Below are 20233 nucleotides of genomic sequence, written 5' to 3' on the forward strand. Positions count from 1 at the left end.
GTATTTTTTACTTGTAAGTAATCTCGCTCCTGAATGATGGATAACCCTTCCAAGATTGATGGGCAGCAAATATTGCTTCTATAAGATATTTTATATTGTGTAAACACACACCTGAATGCCTTAGATCAGCAAAATAACCATGCAATATGACATTTGTCGCTGTTCATCTGAGGTTGTATTTCACTAATTATAAGATCACACAAGTGACAGAGTCTATCCTTTCTTTTTGACATAACTGTATACAAGAAAAAAAATTCTATTTGCAAAGACTTGATTGATGCTTTTAAAGACATCACATAATTATTTTCCCCAAGTCTGCTATTCTTTCTCATAAACTATCTGACTGTGTGTATGTATTTTTGGGTTATGTGATTGACAATGCATTAGTATTTGGTTATTCTGTAGACTGCATAAATCCTTGTTGACACTCCTCAATACCTCATTCATTTAATGGCTTATGAGCTTTAAAACACAACTCATCCTTCAGCATGCTGACAAACATCTTCTCATACATCTTAGGTGCCAAGGTGGTTCCTATGATTCGACTGATCTTCTTGAGGCCTTTCAGGAGATAGCGTGGTGCTCCCTGGCTGCGCAGCACCCTCAGACTCTGAGACAGACCTTTTGCTAGATCCAGGTTGTAGTTTGCCGTTTTCCAGAGGTGTAGAATCTGCAAGATGTACTGCCTGGATGGGCAGGTTGAAACAATGGCCTGAACATCCTCATCCTGAACTTTTATCCCTGGCAGGCTGTTCGTTATCTTCATGAGGTCTGCAAGTGTTAGGTTTTTTAGGTTGTTGCAGCGGGAGACCTTTCTCTCACAGTGGTTCACACCTGTAGAGTCACAATGCTAATATCAATATACATAGGCAAAAATTAACTAAAAGCCAAACTTAAATCAGTCAAGTCAAGCCAAGTAACTTTTATTCATGTATCACATTTAAAAACAGCTGAGGTTAACCAAAGTGCTTTACAGAATGAAAATGCAACAACCATAAAAACAAATAATGCAGTGAAAGGAAATGTTATTGTTTCTCAAAAACTGATGCAAGTGGAAGCAGACACAAAAATAAGAACATGGAGCCTAACACAGAACCTTGAGGGACACCACATGTGAATGGGGCCTTTTCAGAGGTGTAGCTACCCAGGTGGACTGAGAAACTTCTGTCTGATAAGTAGGGCTGAAATTAAAGTATCCACATATGTCCCTAATCCATACCTTGTATGATGCCATACAGCTTGTCCTGGTCCTTGTTTTGCTCTTTCCACAGTCGCAGCAACTGCAGGACCTGCTGCTGTGGAGAGCAGGCCCTTTTCAGCCTCTCCAGGCTCTTACGATCTACCCTCTGACCAGGAAGACTCTCTTGCAGTCGTTCCAGGGACACCGAGGACAGTCGCAGTGAGGCCAGTGACTGAAAGACAGCCTCCTCACAAAGAGTCACATCTGAAAGGAATTACAAGACAGAAAATGTTTCTTAAAAAAACGCTGCAGCTTTAGCTGCTGTATTTGAGACAGCTTAATATATAAAGAAAAAAGATCATTTCCATTTAAAAATAAATGCCTTTTTTTCATCATAGACCGCAATCACGATAAACTCAATGCACTAAGTATGTTGGCTGCTCCAGTCTAACTTGCTGTGGTGAGACCAGTGGAAAGTGGTGGCAGATTGTATTAGTGAGCCTTTAACAAGATATCTTTGTTTAACTGATATTCCTCAGTCTGCTGACATAAAGATAAGTGTTTAACTGTTTAACTTTCATATTAGTTAGTTTGCACATGTTTGGATTTGTTTGTATGTGTGAGTGTTTCTCAGTAATTTAACCACAGCACAACCACGAACATCTCTTCTTTCTGTTCCCTATGGACAGCACAGAACTATCTTTGACATTAGTCTGACTAGCCAAGCTAAACTTTGTGTGTTGCTCTGCACCAAACACAGCAGATTTTTTTTCTGGGGTTTTTTTTTATGCCGCAAAAGTTTCCTGTACCTCCCTTATGAGGCAAAAGTATTTCTTCAAAAAGCAGTGTATTTTATAGCAAAATTTGAGAATTGGGAAACATTAGATGTTCCTGCTGTCACAGAGGATAGTCCAAGTTTATATAAGCAGGACAGTCAGCCAAAAATTATGGGAAATGTTTTACATGAAATTACAAATGTCATGCAGCCACAAATTCTTTTTTCTGCTTGTTTTTCTGACTGACTTGCAAAAAATGATAGACATGCCTAAATGTTAAATAAGAAGGTTTATAAAAATGCATTTTTGTGGCTGAGTTTAATTTGAAGAAGACATTTGGCTTTTTTCTCTGATGTGTGGATGATGCAACTGTGGCTTGATTTATAACTAACATAGATATCCTCGTGGTTTATTCAAGCTACATAACAGCTTTGGGAATCCCAATGCTCTCAGTTTCACATATTTGTCAATAAACTACTCAACTGATCCAAGGTTTTCTGCAGACAGTTTGTGGTTGTGTACTTCACAGAAGGACAATTTGTGAATGAATGCTTGAGGAAAGCATCACCCTCCTTCAGGGTAAATAGATTTGTGTATTCTATTGGAAGTGTGGTACTCATTGTGCTTGAGTGTGCCAGGGTCTGCACATCTGTATGTGTGGTTTCTCAGGCTCTGAGAACTAAGTGAGAACTAAGTGTCATATTTGAGGCTTTCGCTCTCGTATTATGTTTCAGCATCTTTCATAGTTAAAATGTGAGTAACAAAGCCGAATCAGCTAACTTCATGTTTGACTCAGTTTCCTCTGTTATTGTGTTTGAGGATGTGACACTTAAAGGGGTAATTGATCCATTATGGGTCATTTTGAAAGCAGTCCCATAAACATCCCATTCAACCCCTGTTTTTTCTTTCTTTTGTTGGTTTTCAGACATGCAGGAATTTGGAAAAGAATGGAATCTGGACGATGAACCTGACCAAGGAAATCCCCTGCCTTCAAGAATGAAAATGACCACAAGTCTGAAATAATTCAGTTCTGAGTGATTTTAGGTTGTTGACCATTGTGGTTTACTCAAAGCACTGTTGAATGTACTGTATGTGTGTGGTGCTGGATGTAAACAGTACAAATGATTTTTACCCTGATCCCAGACTACATTAGTCCTAAAGCCTTGCATATGATTCCAGCAGATTGTCCATGTTCTCACCAGTATGGCACAAAGTGTGATGCTGAGCGCACTCCAGTGTTGCCTTCTTCTCCTGGGAGCCACAGAGGCTGTCTGAAGTGGATGTTCCCCATCTCAGTGTCTTCAGACCAAAATCTGAGCAGTTTTTGTGGGGCTGACATGGCTCGGTGGAGGAACCGCCGGTGGAGAAATAACCATCAGGACAACGCCCGCACACAGTGTCACTCACTGGTGTGCCTGAAAGAGATCCACAAAAGATCCTTGTCATGATTTAGAACTGACAGAGCTGACAGAGTAAGTTATTAACTTTAAAGAGAAAAGCTGATGTTTTTTCATATCTATAAGTTTCATCTGAAATACCTCAGCAGGTTTCATGATGTGAACATGACCCAACTCATGAAGTTTATGAATTAAGATGATGTGATTCTAAGAACTGCAACCACAGTGACACATGACAACTCATCAGACCAGATGACTGTGAGAATTCCTTACTTCTGACTCAGCCACTTTATTGTCATCCAGAACATACACTGGTTAGTGCACACTGGGAATGAAACTGCGATGTATTTACTCGCCATCGGACTAGCTTAATATGATAACTCCAAAATAAATGTCTCTGTGTGGAGTCTCTCTGACAGAGTAAGTTATTAACTTTAAAGAGAAAAGCTGATGGTTTTTCATATCTATAAGTTTCATCTGAAATACCTCAGCAGGTTTCATGATGTGAACATGACCCAACTCATGAAGTTTATGAATTAAGATGATGTGATTCTAAGAACTGCAACCACAGTGACACATGACAACTCATCAGACCAGATGACTGAGAATTCCTTACTTCTGACTCACTCACTACGCCCACTTAGTTTTCTAAACGTTGTACTATATCCTGCAGTATGCTGCACCTGTTACTATGACAACATGTGACTTAAGCTATAGCACAAATCTGATAATTTTTTAAATCGACAGAAAAATCCGTATTCAGTGTGCTTCCTTTTTCATGGAAAAAAAATGTTTAAAGTAATATTTACATCTTGGGGCAATTTAAAAAACATAGATTATTTATCTAACCCCTCATTACAGATAACAGCTGATAACATTACAGTAAACCCTGTCAGCTTCTGGTTTTGACAGAAGCACGCATGACAACCCATGTAGTGGAACTATTGTGTAATCACATCCTCATTTTATTTTTAAGACCGAAGCATAGAAGTGAAAGTGCGTAGGATGACGCTACACTTCTATCAGATGTAACCTTTTGATCAGTTTCCCGCTATCATGGCACGGTGTGGGCTTTTTTTCAACAGCTAACATAAAAACATGAAACCACCAACTGATATGCATACAGCAAACGTTTCCTTCATCTATGATGACAAAGCACATAGAGTAAAAACAGTAAAAAGAATGTCTCAGACCATCTGAGAGAGGCTGACATTACTTCATTTTTCTGAGAATTTCTAATGTGTCAAATCAGCATGTCAGCTCTTTGATAGATTCAACATGGATATTAGACATAATATAACAGATATACTGTATATAACCTAAATGTTATTATAAATGGTTTATAATTTAATTGTTTTATTAAATTATAATAAAACAGTGGTCCTTGCTTTGCCATCCTTAAAAAAAGTGTTGGACACTTTGACTCATTGACTAATAAAGTGTCTACAGAGTATGGGTGTATGACACTTTTTTAGTTGATTTTTCTAAAATGTTTCCAGTGATTGGCACTCCAGTGTAATCTGTGATGTACTCTTCTTTTCTACGATATTCTTCACCATCCTTACCTTATCTAAGGTAAATTGGCTAAACATACATTTAGGTGAGGAAAAAAAATCTAATATGAAGAGCAGCTCAAATGCAAATTTGATTTAATGTGTGTCTCTACAATAATTGAGAACTGTATGACTTGTATTGGTTATTTTTCAGGAAAAAACACTTAAAATCCCTTCTTTCAACCACTCAATTGTGAAGATTTGCTGTGTTTCTTTGTCTTAAGATAATATACATAAATTAGATATGAAGAATTTGTGGAATCTGATATCTCAAGTCAAAATCCACATCCTTTTAGATAGAATTTAGCAGATTTGTTTGTTTTCAGTCTTGTGTCATCTGCTGTCTAATTTCCTTCTGTTTTGTCTGCAACTTTCTATCTTGTCTCCTTGGCTAGAGCTCCCTAAGAAAACAGCTTTGAACTTAAATGGCCGAATGCCTTTTTCAACCAAGAAAATTCTTAACTGATCAAAAAAATGACATGCACAAAATTAATTTTAGAAGTTGATGATGTTCTGAGCAACTTCAAAATAACATATTGTTTTGCTTTTGGTAATTTCTATGGCCATCACAATCATCAAAGATTCCACTGATCAAACAAACACATATTTCCCCCCCAAAAAAACTTTGGATGCTGTGTAAAACGTAAATAAAAACAGAATGCAATCAAATTGCATTCACAACAATATACAATAGAACATAGAACACATATCAAATATTGAATGTGAGACATTTTAATACTTCATGAAAAATAGTAGCTCATCTTGAATTTGATCAAATAAACACTTCTTAAAATGTCTGCAAACATCTGGAAACTACAGAGACCAGTTGCTGGACCTTTGGGAGAGGAATGTTGTCCCAATGTTATCTGAAATAGGACCTGAGTTGCTCAACAGTTCAATTCATTGCATTTTGTGTTTTATGATGTGTCCAATGTTTTAAATCTGTAAAGATCTGGATGGCAGGCAGGCAGGCAGGCAGGCAGGCAGACAGACAGACAGACAGACTCTTTTACTATGATGCAATGCTGTTGTAGTAGATGCAGGTATGTGGTTTAGTATTGTCTTGCTGAAATATGCAATGCCTTCCCTGAAAAAGACATAATCTGGATGGAGGCATATGTTTCTCTAAAACTTGAAAATACCTTTCACCGTTTATGGTGCCTTTCCAAATGTACAAGTTGCCAGTTCCACAGGCACTAATACACCCACATTAGATGTAGGCTTTTGAACTAGCACTGGTAACAAACCAGATGATCCCTGTGCTCTTTATTCTGAAGGCCACACAGGACAGTTTTGCACTTTGCCTCAGTCCATTTCAAATGAGCTTTAGCCTTGAGAAAACAACAGCATTTCTGGATTACGTCCATGTATGGCTTCTTCTTTGCAAGGAAGAGCTCTATCTTGTTTGTCACAGTGGACTGTGTTCACAGACAATGACTGCTGCAATTGTTTCTGAGTTGATGCAGTAATTCCAATTAAATAATCGTGTTTCTTTGTTGCAAAGTGCTGCCTAAGGGTCTGAAGCTAATGTGTCAGGTCCTTGAGAACCTGACACATTAGCTTGTGAGATGTCTCTAGTTTCTTAGTATTATGACATCATGCAGTCTTTGCAAATTTTTGAAAGGAACACTATTTTGACATTGTTTCACAATTTATAGAGACAGATTTTTAGAACCCTGCTGATTGCTGAACCCCTGCTCATCTTAACTTCTGAGAGACTCAGCCTTCTTAAAGTTCTCAGTCATGTTACTGAACTGTTGCCAGTTAACCCTAATTACTTGCAAACTGCTCCTCCAACTGCTTTTCATCAGTATGTCTTACTTTTCCAGCTTACTGTGGCCTCCAACCCAGCCCTTTTGAGTTGTCAAATTTAAGATAAGATGATATATGTTTTTATGAAATAGTAAAATGTTTTAAAATCAACATTTGATATATTTAATTTAATTGATTTATTTGATCATTTGACCAAACACTTCATCTTTATCCACATTTTACAATGTTTTTGTCATTTTGGTTTGTCGCTTGTAAAAAGTCAAAATGATTTGAAGTGTTTCTGTCATTCATTGGTTGGTTCACATTTTCACTTTTTTATTTTATCACTTGATTTGCAGTAAATCAATACAGCAATGACAAGGGATACTCAGCTACAAATACTTAAAACCTCCCATTCAGAGAGCGACGAAGAAACACACAAGTTGGGAGATCAAAGTGAAGGGAATGAAGTCATAAACAGCATGGGTTTTTGGGAGACTGAGCTATTATTCTTTGGTTTGAAGGTCTTAACCACAATTTGAGGAATTACATAATAAGTCCCTTAGCTTCAAGGGGGCAAGGGGGAATCCCCTGAGCTGCTGTCTCATGTCTACTGAACTTCACATCACACTCACACACATCATGAACATCACACTCTCAAATCCAGATGTAGATCCATTAGAGGGCTCTGTGGAAAATGTTGTCTCATTTCTGAGTAGTATTAGGACCACAGGGGTCATATGATAACCATAGTCATTGGAAAATGCTGTTTCATCCTTGTGGTGGTTGGATCCTAGTCTCAGATAAAAGAAGAAGTCAAAGAAAGTTCTGTGGTTCAAGCAGAAATACCAGATACTGGTTAGAAAGTTGAATGTTGAAATTCAGCATCAGTCTCTATCTCTATTTCCAACAGTCACTGGTGACACAGAAAAGATAATTTTATATCTTTTTAGATAATTTTTAGATAATATTTTAAATGAATTGGTTTACAGATCCATACATCATGACGACATGCTCAGTCAGTAGTGACCACAGATATTCAGAACTTATTAAGGAAATTGAGGGACAACCTTTGATTCCTGACTTGACAGGCAGCTAATAAGAAATGACATATTGCTACTCAGTGTGGTCTGTGACAACCACAATATTCTTTTACTTTTGATAAAGAACACAGTTTGCGCTAAATTATCATAGTACTTGCTTTGGAAGGGTTCAACAGAATCATTCTGAAAGGCTGAGCAGGATCTCATTGTATCCATACAGAGATCTTTATTATAGACAAGATACTAACTATCTTAAGTCTAATTTCTGTGAAATCTAAGAGGAAGCTCAGCTTCCGAATTTCAGAGGAAAAGTGGCCATTTTGTTGATGTAAACAAACTAATGGCTTGTCTGTTTCCTCTTTAACTCGTAAAGTTATAAAATAAGCATAACCGTACGTGACAGGAACAAGTCACAAAGCACTTAATATTTTGAAAATGTCATGTTATCCTAATGCTAATTTTAGAAGAAATGATGCCCAAAGATGACTTACCAAAAAAAAATCCCCCTGCAGTGAGGGATGTTTAACATCAAACATCTACTACATTAATCCTGCAGACAAGAACCTATACTGTATTTATCATAATGAGGTACAGCATTTGAAAGGAATTAGGGGAAACAATGCAAAATGGTACTCACATGATACTGCACGTTGATTTAGCTAATCAACTTCAGTGACGTAAGGAGTGGAAATACGTAGAGGAACTAAGTTTTACACAACTAGGTCTATGCCTCAAATTTAGAGATATAGTTGTATAAGAGTTTTCTACATTTAAAAAAATGCTGAAATAGTATACAAGTATCTCGAATAGAAAAGCCACTTTATTGTCATCCAGAACATACACTGGTTAGTGCACACTGGGAATGAAACTGCGATGTATTTACTCGCCATCGGACTAGCTTAATATGATAACTCCAAAATAAATGTCTCTGTGTGGAGTCTCTGATTATGTTGTGGGCTCTGCTGGTACACCTCCCCCACCCTGTACCCCTGGGGTACAGGTCACCAGTCCATTGCAGGGCCACACAGAGACAAATGAGACAAACAACCACACACACACACCTAAGGAGGATTTTAGAGACACCAATTAACTTAACATGCATGTTTTTGGACAGTGGGACACGGGGAGAACATACAAACTCCACATAGAAAGGCCCCAGCCAACCACACCACCGTGCTAACCACCACACCACCATGCAGTCCCAATTCATTGGGACCCAAAGTCAATTGGACAAATTAGAATCAAGTGCGGTATCTACCAAGGATATGCTCTGTCCCTATTGCTGCTCTATGTAGGTCTGAACCCTCTCAACCAAATTATCACAAAGACTGGCTATGGATACAGGTTTCAAAGTGGGGCAACCATCAGCCACCTCATCTACATAGGCGACACCAAGCTGTATGTGAGGGCTGAGCGAGACATCAACTCACTGATACACCTCATTAGGATATACAGCAAGAACATTGGGAGTAACATTGGCAAGTCCAGCACCCTGAGAGTGTTCACTAAGTGGAGGGAGGGAGGGGCTATTGAGCATCAGAGCAATTATCCTGGATGAAACAACAACAATCCAGGAGTACATCAGGAAGATGGCCCCCAGTGATGAACTGCTAAGTGAGTCACTCAGGCATCTGAAACCCAGTGAGGAAGAAGAGTAAGAGGAGGAACCTCATAGAAAGATAAGCCCCTGCTGGCACTTACCATTGAAGAAGTGTCTGATATTGAGAAGTGGCTAAAAAATGCTAGTCTGAAAGACAGTATAGAGGTACTATCATACCAGACAGGACCGCAAGAGCAGACTGTGCTTGATGCCTCAGAGAAAGTCCAGCACATAGTAGTAGGGTGTAACATGGAGTCAGGTACGGCAGACATGGAACGCCATAACCAAGTAGCTGAAATAGTATACTACTATGTTATAAAAGGTCTTAGTTCTCAAAATGGCAAACTACACACAAATACACAAAGCTTAAAAACTTGTACGTTTACAAAATTTCCATAGTTTAAATAAACCCCAATTTGCCTTTCTTTTTTCATGTGCGTAATCAAATATTTTTGTGCCGGCATGTGGCAGAATAGAAAATGGAGTAAATCACTTGCAGATGAAGTTGGCCACAACAGATCTCTGAGAGTTTCTAAGAAAAAGTTTGTCTTTAAGAAAGTTGGTTCTGTGAAAGGAGAGATGGGCATCTGGAACAGATCTGACTCAATGACTTTTAGAAAGAGGATGGAAGACAAAAAGGCTTCCTGTAATAAAGCAGAAATCCTACTGTGAACATATAACTGATGTGTGTCTCAGTGCAACTATTCATGACATGCCAGTGATTTAAAAGGGCAAAAGAGGACAGAATTGAATAAAGCATTAAATGTAAACACCAAATGTTTGGGCTTTAAAAACAAAATTGATGCATACTTTTTTCCATTTTAAAAGATAATGCTACAGTAGTCTTTTGTCTTTTACATACCAAAGTGAACTACTGCTTTTTCTACGGTGTGTTTGTGTACTGACTCAATTCCTTTATTTAAGATAAATATAATTTTTTAGGCATTTAATGCTTCTATGGATAAAGACAGTAACTGTGCCAGGATATGTGGGAATATAGCAAAAAAATAATACAGTTTGTTACTTAAATTAATTCAACCAACAAATACCAATAAGAATCTCTTACCTAAAACTGTCACTCCATAGCCAGGTATACAGGAACTGTGTGCAATACAGAACTCCACCACTAGATGGAAACCTGGCACACACTCACAGAGTTGGTCATGGGTGCTGTTGCAAAGCTGTCTCACTAACTGCCTCTCTTTGCACACCTAAACACAGCAAACAAAGCATGCCATATGTGAGGCTATGATGTTGCCTGCACACAGTCACATAAATTATTCACAACCACACAGTAATTGACAGTAATAAACAAAACATGGTGCTTGTGATGCAACAAATAAGCTGTCTTGAATGAAAAGTGCTAGAAGTGACAGACTATAAAAGCATCCCGAGGCAGACATGTTAACAATAGTGTGATGAAGAGGTGATTACATCATTTCTGCGGAGTGGCAAAGAGGAAAACATAGAAACCTGTGGGGGAGGACCTTTCTACCACGATAAGCTTGCAGAGACTGTCATTTTTAGGAACAATACATGATATGCACACACTGGCTTCTAAAATGACAAATGTGTCAAAATGTAAACAAATAGTATGAGCTGAGGAAAATTCAGAAATAAATCATATGAGTAGCTCTGATACACCAGAGGATAAACACACGAAGGAAAATGAAAAAAATCTGTTCAGTTCATTTTGAGCAGACACATCCAAAATCTGGTGTTTCTCATGAAAGAAAGTGTTACTGATATTAGTATGGCGTGCAAACCACTTGGCACCATACATACCGAGGTACAATACTGGCATGTGTCCCCCCAGTGCCAGTTCTCGGCAAAGTGCCTCACGGGACAGGGACTGCACACAGTGGGCGTGTCGGCGGTGCAGTGTTGTTTAACAGCTGTGCCAGGGGGGCACTGGTCACATAATACCAGGTCAGATGTCACAGGGTCTCGGTACTGGTACTGTGGTGGCACAGCTTGTTGCTGAAAGGCCCAGGATAGAGAAGCTGTGAAGAGCTGCAAGAGAAAGAAAGTCAATTTGACAGTGACTCAACAGCAGTGACAAAACTCCCCAATGAATCCTTGTGCAGAGATCCCCACTGGCAAAAAGTTTAAATGACTTTTTTTCTTATTTTGGAGCACTCTCAAACCTTAAGCTTCCAGTAAGAAGGAGTTGAAAGAAAGTTCAGCGGATTTCAGCTGAAACTCCTTGTTGATGTGATTTGAAATGTGCTGTTCAAGGAAAACATCCAGCAACAGTTTCATTGACAGGCATTTCTGCATTCTGACATCTTCTCCATAAATAATACATTTTCAATCTTTTCATGTTTGTCATTGTTGTCCCTTTATAATGCTTCAAATTGTGCTGATTATTTTGCCACATGCTCCGATTAAGATTCTCTCATGACTATTTGGTCAGACTTTATTGCTTCCTAGCATCTTTTTTTTTTGTTTAACTACATCCTCTAAAATATCTTAATGAGTTCATGATCAATAAACTACGCAAACATTCTGTACATATTAACTAACAATTAATGCCTGACACAGGATTAACTGCACAGCCCTGTGTTCTCTGAATTTACCCATAGTTTCTACCCTTGTCAGCAGCTTTGTAAGACAGACCGTTCTGCAGCTGCAAAGCATCTGATGTGATTCAAGGGTGATGTATTGCACTTTAATACTGCCCCAGAGCAAGAACAACTCCACACCCTTTCTCCCCTCACCCACTGAAAAAAAACAACCTGTCCCTATTCATTCACAATAATGTGGGTGGCTGATAGTGATTCTCTGGGAAAGGCCTTTTTAGCCATTGCTTTGTAAACAAGACCATGTAGTAAAGAGCTTTGGTCAGTTCTAAAACATAAAATTTCAGTTTGTGAGTGTGTGCCACATGTAGCTATGAATCAGGACAAGGCCACACGAGGACCAGGATTCTTATACTAAAGGGCCTCCAGCATTGGCTCTGTCGACTTTCCCATTGGCCAGGACGCATCCTTGCGGCTTGGACAACTAACTAACAATAGACCCTGAGTTTGTGCTTGTATGTGGTTCTAAGCTTTTTTTGTTACGTGTGTGCATCTTCAAATTGAGTGAATTCACACAAAAAAGAACTAAAGAACATCTGTGCATGTGAGCTGAAGAGTGCGCAGGCGTAGGAATGTGTTTGTTGCGCGTGTGTGTCTGCATGTTTGTGGAGGTTCACGTCCAATTACTGTCTTCCTCAGTGTTGGTCTACGTGCTCTGCGGCTGCGGAACATAAAGAGAACTGTTGGAGGTTACTGGGCTTTCCCCATTTGCCACGAGAGCACAAAACACACTGTTCTACAGTTTACCCTACCACACACTATTGATGTCCTTACAGCATGTATGTATTTGTACTTGCAACCACAAAAACAATCTACAATGCATTGATGAGCATGAAACTAAAGGCCCTTTTTGTTATTTTTAAGGTGCACTTTTATTGACTCTTGTATTACAAAATATTTGGCCACAGAAATGTTTTAATCAGAAATGTATGTGTGTTCTTGGAGAAGATATTTTGCAGAGCAGCTGTCTTCCCCATCTGCCATATGTTACCAAACATGCTCCTTGTGCTCGAAACTGCTTTCAGCAGCTATTTTGTGTTTGTGTTCTCTCTTAATTCATTACCATACATGTACTGTACATTTATTTGAGTGGTGAAAACAGTTTGTTTTTATTATCTGTTTCGAGTTCCCCTTAAAATGGTGGTCACTGAAAAAGACAGTAAAAATAGATGAATGGGTTTCACACACCATAATAGAAACCTAAGCTTCAAACAGTCTGGCGAGCGCAGTGGTTTTCCCGGCAAAACCTATCGACCTCAGAACACAGCATTTGGGGGAAAGCTTTCATCTGCAACTGAGGAGTACCATGACTGCATTAGTTTGTTTGTAGTATGGGTGGCCCCATCAGGAATCAAACCCACAATCACTGCCTTGCTCTTCAAATTAAGAACTGTATACATACTTTATTAAGCCATGAGACCACATCCAATCAGTTTAGAAACATCAGAAGGGTAGAGCATACTGATAGACTGACAGAGGGTCACCTGGGTTTTTGGCAAATCTGGATTTAGTTACACTAGTTTTGGCTTGAATATTAGGTTCAAGCCAGGAGAAGTTCAGTGGTAGGGCTGTGTAATCTTAATACGGAGACAATAAGACTGAGCAAAGGGCTCAGGATTAATACATGGTAATTTAACCAGACTTCAACTGAAATATATAATGCAAAGGAATTAAAAGCAATAATTCTTCACAGTGTTTCAGGTCAAAAATAAAACTACATGCATTCTCGAATATGTTTCTGATGATAAACAAATGATAAAACCTGAAAATAACCCATTTGAACTTATATATGCCTGATGGCAAAATTATTCAATGCAGCTTCTCACATTTGTGAGAATTTGTTATTTACTGTCTTAAACCAGTTTCACACTCTATGGAACCTGCTCTTAGAGGCCAATGTTGCAGATTATAAAAAATTCAAGGCTATCACTCATCATGCATGTGAGATAACAGATAACACAGATTCTGGCTGCAATTAGCTTCACACTTGAGACCACATTTGAGAAAGTCCAACAGATGTGTCACATATATCTAGTCTGAAATAATTTAAATTATTCTTAATGACTGCAATTGATGGTTTTTTGCTTGAGATTTTTTTTGAGAAACTTGCTGTTTCCAAATGCATGTCAAAAGTTTATCGTCAGAGGTATCTGTTTCCACTTTCCAAACCAACCAACATAGTAGCCATATGCCACTGAGAACAACAAAAAAGTCAACTTTTTAGGAGTCTGGAAGATGTCCCGTGGCGTGTGTTTTAATTGGTCCATTCACAACAACAAAAAACAAAAAAAAAGAAAAAATTGAACTTTTCACCCTCCTTTTGATTTAGAAACCGCCATCTGACGGCATCATGGACGACCGCTGGAAACCCAAATTACACAGCAGCTAGGGGCAAATGACAGACATAATTATACTGTTAGCATCTTCAGAACAAAGGTTAGCAAGAGGCATATCCTACATGGAGCAAAGCCAACTGAGTGGGAAAGATGGATGAAGATACAGAGGTTTATAAAACCTCTTGAGCAAGCTGGGCAGGTGTTATGTCAATAATTGCAAGTGGTGACAACTGCATATGACACTGGTTGTTATAAAAATAGGCTCTCCAAGTTGTCCTCTGTGGCCCTGTGATGGACTGGCGACCTGTCCAGGGTGTACCCCGCCTCTCACCCGATGACCGCTGGGATAGGCTCCAGCTCCCCCGCGACCCGACCGACGGATTAAGAGGATATAGAAAATGGATGGCTGGATGGAAGTTGTCCTCCCTCAGGTAATTACTGTGCAGTATTTATATAGTCTAAAGGCAGCTTGCTGTAAATGTATGCCAGGAAAGCCCATGTGAACTGAATTGAGCAAAGGCTCTGTATTTTCAAAGGGAAAAGACAATATCAATGTGCTTTTTAATAGATGCTTTATTCTCGGATGAGACATGCAACAGCACGAGTGCGTTTCACTCTGTAAGTGACGGTGATACACATGGTTATGCTGGATCTAGAAAAGGGACCACGCTGCCCACAACAACGCAAATCCAGACAGATGTTTACAGGCTGAGAGATGATGTTTAGTGAGCAAAGCTTCAGTTGTTCACAGTATGTTTATCCATCACTGTGCTGATATAGGCTGACCAGGAACACACGAAATGTATAAATCTGTCTGTTGGTTAGATTGAGCTTAAAAGACTCATGAAAGCTTTGTTTCTTCCGTGACTTATCAGATCACAGAGTTCTATGCTGAATAACACTCTACGAAATTTTAGTGGAATAGTCACAGAGTCTAGACACCTGACAGAAAAATCCTTTAAAATATCACACATGCTTTGCATATGAGCTTGTCATAAAAACGTGACACAAATAGATAGTAAGTGTGTGCAGGGTTAATCAGTTTGCATGTGGGGAAAAACTGTGTGAGAATATGAATGCAGGGAAACTGAAGCTCCACATCTTCTCATTGGAATTTCTTTTTTTTCTTTCTGTCATATGACACTAAAAAGCAAACGGCACAGGCACCTTGATAATGCAGAAAGTTGGAGTATAATCCCTGGTACATATGTTTATATTTGTTTTCTCTCTTTTTTTCAAATTAGTTCAAAATGACACTGTGAAACAATAAACTTGCACTACCTTGTTTCTCTAGAAACTAGAAAAGTCCACGGGAAATTAGCAAAACTATACAACTTTGCCTCTGTCATATAGTTTTGAGAATGAAAGTTGCCCTGAACGTGGAGTATGCAAAGCAAGATGATATTCCATGTTTGGTTTGCCTTAGGTCAGTTTTAAAGCCATGATATGAGAAGAAAAGTCATCGGAGTCATGGCACAAAGGGGCCAAATCACACTACACCAGCTCATCCAGCAGGCACATGGATTCAGTTAACTGTAGAGCGCAGGTGGTCTGAGGGGGGATTCCAGCTCATAAATTAGTGTGTGTATGTGTGTGAGTCTGTTAGTTCATGTGGATATGGAGTCTGTCTTTTGTCATCCATATAGAAGCACAGAGGGACTTCTGGTCACACTGCCATGCCACATCACAACATACTCGCTCCTGCTTCTCAAAGCGGGGCTAAAGCTAAAGCTCCTAAAGACTGAAGAGAATTATTGAGTTGTTCAGGTACATGACCTCACGTTAAAGGTGGAGATTTTTCAAGTTTAAGATCATTTGGTCAATGGGCTGAACTGGGACATTCTCCTCCTTTGCAAAACAGTAAACTGTGACATTTTTGGGGTTTGGTTTAGTTTTCTAAGATATAAGTGACTTGTGGTGTTAGGCAGAAAAATAAACAAACAACTTGAATAAGCCCCATCAACTCCAAAAGCAATCAACAGATTAACCTTGAAATCTTGAAAATCTTTCTGCAATCCTGTTATTGGCCGGTAAAAACAGAATGATTGTATCGTCATTTAGTCTAGAAATTCAGAGTAATGAGTTATTTCAAACAAAACATTTGACCCAAATAATCAAAGTCTGGAGGAAACTCCAGCAATTCAATTCAGATTCTTAAAGCAAAACTTCAAGAACTTTTCTTTACTGTCCAAGTATAGACACTATAGATTTATAGTGAGATCATACAGTCACTCAACCTCCAGATGGACAACCACTGGACTAAACTGCCAAAGTGTTGACAAAGTACTTTTCAGGTTTCAGGGTTTCTATGACACAGCACTGTTACTTTTACTTAGGTACATATTGCAAGCACTTCTGCTGCCTCTCTGCAGAGTGTGAGCATTTGGACTCATTTCTCAAACATGATAAATAAATGAAAAAAAAATAGTAGATGTATTTCTCTAAGCTCCTGATATGTTTGGTGGCTTTATCGGTTCCAAGACAATTAGATCATGCTCTACTTGTGCTCCGCCACATCTAATGCCAGGTATAGTCACCAGAGAAGTTTACATTGGATCAGTCGTACTGTTTTCAATATGACTCAAATGATAGTAAGATAAAAACATAGATGAGGGCTTGTGTGTGACATTGACATTAATGCCTAACTTACATAGCTTATGCATCCTCACTTTCTAATCTTTGGGTCTTATAATCAGTCAGTCTTACACTTAATTACATACACACACAATTAGTTAATTAAAATTTTACCACATTCACATATGGTCACACACACGCGCGCGCGCACACACACACACACAAACACACACACACACAGGTATGGACTTCTGCTATCTATCAACTCTACTGTTGATCGAAAAGGGGAAGTTAGCTGTGTGGAAAAAACCTACCCGAATGATTGTTGCTTTCTGTATAAAGTAGTACTTGTCCGTTTAAAGAAATGTTTATTCTGGACTTTCATGCACACATACACGTATTTCTCTCTCACCCCTGTCCCAGTCACTTCCTCACCCTCTCTCCACTGTTTGTCTTGGAGAAAAAAAACAAAAGACACAAATAAGAAGTGAATCCTTTTGATTGAGTGAGTGCCCAGTAACGTCTGTACCCTGCATGTGAACTTGCTGCTAGGTTTAGGGAAGTTGCTGTCAACGGCCACAACAGAGAGTTGAGCAGAGGAGGTGTAAAGATAAGAGAACACAGATAATAGATAACAGATAACAAAACAGTTGTGTTACATTTACTCCTGCATAGGGATTTAAAGTGGGATTATAGGATGGATAGATAGATAGATTAGATTAATGCCGGCTAACTGTCTGGGTAGTTGGCTGGCTCACTTTCAGCCAGCCTTACGATACAACTGCACAATTTTGCTGTTTTTAGCACATATAAAAACCTGTGTCCACATCCAAATAGACAGGCTGACACTACTCCACTGACATAAGGCAAGAGCAAAAAACAAAATGTGTGTTTAAGAAGACCGTAAGCAATGTGCATTATGAAAATGCGTAGGGACAGAAAGAGCACACAGGTGCAGGAGGTGCATTTATGCTGCACTTTTTAACCAAAGCGATGTTTTGAACACAAAATTGCAGTGTGTCACTGCAGCATTAAATTACCTTCTGACTGAGTGCTTGGACAGCTGACTCATTGGTTGTTTAAAAGGATGTTTGTCTTGCTTTTCAAAAGACTGAAGTGAAGCTTGATTAAGTGAAGTGTGACATGTCAGGAACTGTAAGAGCAAAACACTTAGACAGTTAGAAGAACTGATCTGCAATGAGGATGTTACCTCCTACATGCTTATTTGTGTGTCAATACCGTGCGCCATGCACACAATGAAGCAAGACATCATACAAACAGATTCAATAACTGACCAAGCTTGCATGATGCAAAACATTCTCTCGGTCTTCATCGTTTTCTTTCACACCCAAAGACAAACACACGTGGGTCACAAGTAGAGATAGCAGAGTTAGTGTTTTGCAGTTACAGAGAATGACTTGTTTCTGCCCTGATGCATATCAGCACATTAACATATGCAAAACCTGCAAAGGTTCCAATGCAGCACTCCATGCAAAACATTCTAAAGAAAATAGCCTCTTTTATCCTGGAGGCATTCACTTCAAAAGAACAAATTAGTGTCATCTCAGACAGTCTGCTGTAAAAACAATCTGTAGGGCACTCAAACTGGGTGCGTAAAATAATGCTATGGTGAAGGCAATTGAATGTGAACCAAAGTAAACTCTCATGCAGTGATGACAATGGTAGATATTGCTTGAGGGTGTTCTGACTATTCATACCAGTTAACAAACAGGTGGAGGAAAGACGACCTCCATTCATAACCAAAAGCAAACAGTCCTCAAAACAAACAAAGCCATTTTGTATTTGAAAAGACGTGGTAATTGATTTGAAATCTTGAGCTTGAAAAATAATTGTTAGATAGGATGAGTTAGTCTGTATCATTTTACAGAAGCTCGAAACAAAATGCAGAAATAATCTGATAAAATTGCTTCACAGATTATATTTAGAGCTGTGTAACTCATACGCACGGCTACTGAATAAGTGAAAAGGTCTGACTATAAACTATGATAATGCTCACATTATTATTACCAAAACACGAGCGAGCCTAATAATAACTTCATTATTCGACTTAAAGCACAAGTAATTACTGAGTTTAGAAGATGTGTGCGTAACTGCGGCGCACGAACAAACCACTGGTCCCCATAATAATCTGGACCACCAAAACTACCTGCATCAGTGAGGACAGCAAATGTGAAGCGATTATTTTTCTTTTCACTTTTTTGTGTTTGATTGGTCCATATATGCGGACGACGGCGAGAACTGATTCAAGTGTAGGCTGTACACCCAGTGCAACGCAACAAAAATACGTTTATTGCAAGAAACCGTCTAAAATAAACAATCTGATCATCAACAACTAAATGTAATTCCTTCTGTAAAAAGCCATGTGTGATCGTGCTGGTCGAGAAGAGCTGCAGAAACCTTGCTTACTCACCACTATTAGTTTCATGGCCGGGTTGGATTTCGCTATCCGTGTGCTCATCTCTTCTGCGTAAAAGTGAACTGCGGTGTGATGGGGTCTCCATAACAGATCCACTCTTATATGGCGCAGAGAGGGAGAAAGGTGCCCACCCACCTCTCTTCCCTCTCTCAGTCTCAGTCCTAAAAATAAGATGTTGCATCCTTAAGAGTTGCGTAGCGATTACGCAAAGTAGTGAATGAAGTGGGCGACATCTGAGGAAACAAAGGATCAAACTCACCCCAAACACTGAATTCAATGATCATCGAGTACGGATTCATTCATGAATTCAGGGAAATAGGCGCGACTTTTTCAGCAACACAGAGATTCTCTTACGTCTATAAATGTCTATTGCACATGTTATAGAAAAAAATCTGTGCAAACTAGAGTGTGCCGTGAGTCTCCCTCATCAGACTGCCTGTTGCCCACGGACAGAAAGTAATAAACCTGTAAGACTGTAAGATCATTTTGAATACTCGCAAACAACTGTGTTTTTGGTACCTGTGTGCTTTTTGTCTTATTTACGACTGAAGTCACGATGAAGTAAAACTACAGTCATGTGCAAATGATGTGTTCTCCATACTCTATATTCCACAATGAATCATTCATCTGTAACCCATCACATGTGTCAAAACAGAAAAAAGAGCTTTAAACAGTGTGAACAGAGAAACATTTTCCAATATAAATATTTTGAGTTCTGCTTTGACACCACGGAAATTCGATGACTGACAGCTGTTTATTTGGACCAACAGAAAAATAATTCAGTCAACAAGGATATGATTATTTGAACATCCACAAAATAACTTGGGAATTTTCTCTCTGTGGGAATAAATCAGTGGGAAATAAACAAAGTGAACAATCACAGCTTGGTCAGCCCAAAAGAAAGAGGAGCTACACTAAGTATTATGTGCATTCCATGAATTATTCAGTATAATTCAGTATCTCAACAGAAATATCTCAGTATCTCAACGGAATTTTCCTATTA

The 20233-nt window shown here is 38.9% G+C and overlaps 1 protein-coding gene across 1 annotated transcript; it reads right to left on the reverse strand.

Annotated features, from left to right (window-relative positions):
• Positions 1-274: 274 nt before the first annotated feature.
• On the reverse strand, positions 275-19351 carry LOC140316692 (tumor necrosis factor receptor superfamily member 11B-like). The gene is made up of 6 exons (XM_072394624.1): positions 19225-19351; positions 11087-11314; positions 10368-10512; positions 3156-3371; positions 1220-1444; positions 275-834 (listed from the first exon to the last, which is right to left on the reverse strand). The coding sequence occupies exons 1-6, from the start codon at positions 19270-19272 to the stop codon at positions 440-442; spliced, it is 1257 nt and encodes a 418-aa protein (XP_072250725.1). The 5' UTR covers positions 19273-19351; the 3' UTR covers positions 275-439.
• Between the last annotated feature and the right edge of the window lie 882 nt (positions 19352-20233).

Source organism: Leuresthes tenuis, unplaced genomic scaffold, assembly GCF_036924035.1.
Source record: "Leuresthes tenuis unplaced genomic scaffold, fLeuTen1.0.hap1 SCAF_10, whole genome shotgun sequence".
Taxonomy (NCBI): domain Eukaryota; kingdom Metazoa; phylum Chordata; class Actinopteri; order Atheriniformes; family Atherinopsidae; genus Leuresthes; species Leuresthes tenuis.